At 34.0% G+C, this 2103-nt stretch overlaps 1 protein-coding gene across 1 annotated transcript; it reads left to right on the forward strand.

Moving 5' to 3' along the window:
- The first annotated feature begins 1161 nt into the window (after positions 1-1161).
- Positions 1162-2103, forward strand: LOC100772075 (olfactory receptor 8K3). The gene has a single exon (XM_027421187.1). The coding sequence runs from the start codon at positions 1162-1164 to the stop codon at positions 2101-2103; it is 942 nt and encodes a 313-aa protein (XP_027276988.1).

A 2103-nucleotide genomic window follows, 5' to 3' on the forward strand; every position in this document is an offset into this window, starting at 1 on the left:
TAGACTAATATAGCTTGTGTGTACCCAGTTTGTCATGACCAACTTCCAATTTGTTCATCTTTACAGATCACACCAAAAAATAAAGACTCCTTCCTTTAGGATGTGCACAGCCAGATATACAAAGAAAAATATTTCAGGTAATTTAATGTAACTAGTGACTGAAATCTATGTGTTCATCATCTCTTAGACTTTAGACAAAGAGAATAGCCTCCTTGGTTCACTCACTTACTTCTACTTCAGGTTTTTAAAGGGGCATCAAGAGTTCTCTTGGTATTATATACTCCAAAATTATTTTATACATAATAACTTATTTTCCCAAAGGAACTGTTTTATATTATTGATAATAGTGTAAGAGGGTTATGCTGATACTCTTATTTACAAGCCCTTTGTTTAATTCAAATAAAGATAATTCAGAGTGAGATTGCATCTGACTATTATGGATTATTATTAATAACTCCGGGTGGTATATCAGTATGCATTAAGATTCTCTAGATCTGCACATGTAACTAGAGTTAAGTGCATTTAAAAAAATCAGTAGATGTGTGTATTATTATTAGCATGTACCTTACATGTTATTACAAATATGCAATCATTAAATATCACAATGAAATAGTGATCATTTCAGAAATACAAGCAAAGGTTAAAAATGATATCAATGTTGTATAAATCTGTCTATCTACCATCTAAATATTTTATTTTACATATATGTGGGAGGTGTGCATACATATTCATCTATGCATATACATCTGTCTGTCTAGAAACATTCCTGTATAATGAAATAACAGAGTTTGAGGCTGGAAGTTGCCTGTGCTATATATGTGATATAGGGAGATGTTTCTGGCAGTTCACCTCCCTGTTGGGAAAACCAAATATTGTTGGAAAGAATTTTGTAATTCTATGCTTAAAACTTTCATTGGTTGAGAACCAAAGAGTCATGTCTATGTCTTTGTTTATTGCAAGTCACATGATTGAATATAACTGTATAGATGTGCATAAGAGTGTATGTACATCTTTTTTTACAAATAGATTAATTTTCAAAAATTAAATTGAAATGCTTGCACACATCATAGCTTGAATGATAAAAATCCATAAAATGATAATATTTAAAATCTGTTGGCTGTGTTATATTTGTATTCATAACAGATATTCTAATGAACACGGATGGAGAGTCAAAACCTCACAGTGGTGACAGAATTCATCCTGATGGGCATTACTGACAACCCCAATCTACAGGCACCATTGTTTGTACTTTTCCTCATCATCTATCTAATATCACTGGTGGGCAACTTGGGCATGATCATCCTAACCCTCGTGGATTCCAGGCTGAAAACACCAATGTACTTTTTTCTCAGACACCTTGCTATCACAGATCTTGGTTATTCAACTGCTATTGGACCAAAAATGTTAGCAAATTTTGTCATCAATCAAAATACAATATCATTTCATTTTTGTGCTACACAATTAGCTTTCTTTCTTCTATTCATTGCTTGTGAACTTTTTATTCTATCAGTGATGTCCTATGACCGCTATGTAGCCATCTGTAACCCTCTGCTCTACAATGTTATCATGTCACAAATTATTTGCTGGGTACTGGTGGCAGTCCCATATTTTTACAGTTTATTTGTTTCTCTCATAGTCACTATAAAAATTTTCTCTTCATCTTTCTGTGGCTACAATGTCATCCATCATTTCTACTGTGATGGCCTGCCCTTGACATCTCTGCTCTGCTCAAATACAGATGAAATTGGAATGATAATTTTAACTTTATCTGCTATTAACTTGATTTCCTCTCTTCTGGTCATCCTTGTTTCCTATCTTCTTATTATCAGAGCTATTCTCAAGATGAATTCAGCACAGGGCAGGCAGAAAGCTTTCTCCACCTGTGGGTCTCACCTGACAGTGGTTACTGTCTTCTATGGAACCTTGATATTTATGTATGTGCAACCCAAGTCCAGTCACTCATTCAACACTGATAAAGTGGCTTCTATCTTTTATACCCTAATTATCCCTATGCTGAATCCCTTGATCTACAGCTTGAGGAACAAAGATGTAAAACATGCCCTTAGAAGGACAGTGAAAACTATATCCAATAACTTCTCATAG

This window comes from Cricetulus griseus, chromosome 6, assembly GCF_003668045.3.
Source record: "Cricetulus griseus strain 17A/GY chromosome 6, alternate assembly CriGri-PICRH-1.0, whole genome shotgun sequence".
Lineage (NCBI taxonomy): Eukaryota > Metazoa > Chordata > Mammalia > Rodentia > Cricetidae > Cricetulus > Cricetulus griseus.